We start from the raw sequence: 2,500 nt of genomic DNA on the forward strand, positions 1-2,500 counted from the left end.
CTTGGTTTGCTCCCAATAAATGGATCATTTTTTAGAAGAACATTCAAATGTAATTCAAATTACGCATGTAAACGTTGTAATGTAATCGAAGATGAAAACCATTTTATAAACAATTGTGTCCTTTACAATGACCTGCGGCAAAAACATCTGAACTCTGAAGGTCAATCGTATGTTCACTTGATGAAGAATGGTTCTGTTTACAGTATTCGTAAACTATGCGTTTATATATTTAATGCCCTGAAGATACGACAGGAATTCTGTGACAACAATGATGAAAGTTAGAATTAATTTACAATGCACGAGAAGCACTTTTGTTCTACAGGTTAAGTTAGTACGTATTTTACATTTTGTTGTGGTTGAGTGATCACCATATTGTGTACTTTTGACCTCTTTCTAGGGGCCGGAGGCCTGGAGATTAAAGTTTTGTTCTTGTTCTTGTTCTTGTTCTCTCATGTGAAAGTTGGAATATAGTGATCATTTTAAGGAATATCGCAAATTCAAATTTTTATTACAGTCAGAAAAATACCCTCGGCATATTACAATAGCAAAATTTAGAATGGCTCTGGTGAAGTTTCGTCTAGGCGTTAACGACCTTAAGGTAAATAAAAGATAAAACGATATGTCAACACCAAAAAACTGTCCTTTTTGTGATGATCTAGAAACTGGAGTTCATTTTCTTATTAGATGCCCTATATATGCTTACCTATGAGAGCAGTATATATTTAAACATTATAGAAATAGTAACACTCCGCCAATTCCATTTTTGTTACAAAATGAAGACAGGTCTGTAATAAGAAATGTTGCCATTTTTATTTACTATGCTTTCCGTTCCAGCGAGGAACTGATGTGATGTTGAAATCAAATTGTGTGGCAGAGGAATTATGTTTAAGTTCTGTTGAATCTGGTTTTTCTTTCTTTTTTTTCTTTTTTTCTTCTTTTTTTTTTCTTTTGTTCAAATCGTTATCTTTATGTATACGTGTTCAGGCTAGTGGCCTTCGCATTTAACTTCCTGTGTTCCTGCGTTCTTTTGTGTGATATTGTATGGAGCTAAGGCCCTTATCCGAATAAATGCATGTATTCGTATTCATATTCATTTTCTCTCTCCAACTATGTCCCTGTTCCTCTTGATCAAAATGCAAGTCAGCCCTTCAGTACGGGGCAAAGCCCCCCCCCCCCTCTCTCTCTCTCTCTCTCATCGTTATATTATATGCACGAAGAAGATGAAGGTGTCTCGATGAATACAGATATGCGTTACTTTGCATTGTCTGTATCTGTAGTGCTAAATGTGCACATATATGATAGTCAGTCGTGTCCGACTATGACCATCAGATCAGCAGAGGAGGCAACTGCTGTTCCGACTATTTGGGCTAGAATTTGATTATAGTGGAGAGTGTCTTGCCCAAGTTACATCCCCACTCTCTAGGCCAGGAGGGTTTTAGGACAGTCGGCGCTGGGATTGTTCCCAAAGGCCAACTAGCCCACAAGGCTGCAGCACAAAGAGCCAGTGCAATTTTGCCTTCTAGTTTGAGAGTCATAGTCCTTCACAAAAGACTAAGCTGTAAATGATTTCCCATTGACTGGAGAAACCATTGATAATACAGCTCTCACTTTGCTGTTGGCCCAAATGTAAAACTTATGTCAATCTGTGATATAAGCCGAGTGTTGGGCCAGTAATGTGTGTACCGTGTTTATACGTACCATATTTTATGTATTCAATTTGAAGATGAAATAGATCATGCTACCAACCAGAGCCATGCAAAAGTGACGGAAAGTACCCAGACGACTGGCGCTTCGTTGGTGACAAGTTCAACCTGGATGATGCTGAGTGCGTGTGCACCCAAGACTATGAAGTGAACAACCAGCAGATCCCAGGGGATGGCTCTCTTGTCAACACCCCTTCCCTGTGCGGGGAAAGAGGGGGTAAGTGTGTTTATGTCATAAACCATACTGTACCCGCATACCTTTGTGACTTACTTTTGATCAGTTCTCCTTCTGGATCTTCACGCACAGCTGCTGATTCCAAAGTGATGATAATTTCTTAGAGAAACAAAAACTCCAAGGGTCAGCGCTCTTTCTCCTATAATGTTTCAGCATTGAACAAGTTTGCCCTTCTCGGTTTGTCACGTGGCATCTCTGGTCCAGTTTAAAGTCTTCCCCCTTCTTCTTCTTCCTCGTTCGCCTCCCGTTAGATGAGCAGCCCGGTGTCATCGATGAAGGCTGCCGTCCGTCGCAGCTCCTCCAGTGTGCCGTACAGCTTGGCGTCTACTGCTGTCGGTGTTGGCCAGTACTTCCTCCTGGATGCTGCATGCGTAGTGCAGTCTTGAAGGATGTGGTCTTTTCCCAAACACTTCTTTTCATTCTGCCTACCAACATTATTGACTGATGAGCTTCACACCTGCATGTTCTATAAGCTACGACCTCCATGTCTGGAAGAAGAACAAGAAGTAGTAGTAGTAGTAGTAGTAGTAGTAGCAGCAGCAGCAGCAGCAGCAGCAGCAGC

The 2,500-nt window shown here is 41.0% G+C and overlaps 1 protein-coding gene across 2 annotated transcripts in view; it reads left to right on the forward strand.

Annotated features, from left to right (window-relative positions):
* LOC143286504 (uncharacterized) overlaps window positions 1-2,500 on the forward strand; it is a 49,105-nt gene that overhangs the window by 44,658 nt on the left and 1,947 nt on the right. For both annotated transcript variants that reach the window (XM_076594082.1, XM_076594083.1), the window contains exon 16: window positions 1,750-1,920. In XM_076594082.1, the coding sequence (XP_076450197.1) occupies window positions 1,750-1,920 (171 nt within the window). The remainder of the gene's footprint in view (window positions 1-1,749; window positions 1,921-2,500) is intronic.

Source organism: Babylonia areolata, chromosome 10 (assembly GCF_041734735.1).
Source record: "Babylonia areolata isolate BAREFJ2019XMU chromosome 10, ASM4173473v1, whole genome shotgun sequence".
NCBI lineage: Eukaryota > Metazoa > Mollusca > Gastropoda > Neogastropoda > Buccinidae > Babylonia > Babylonia areolata.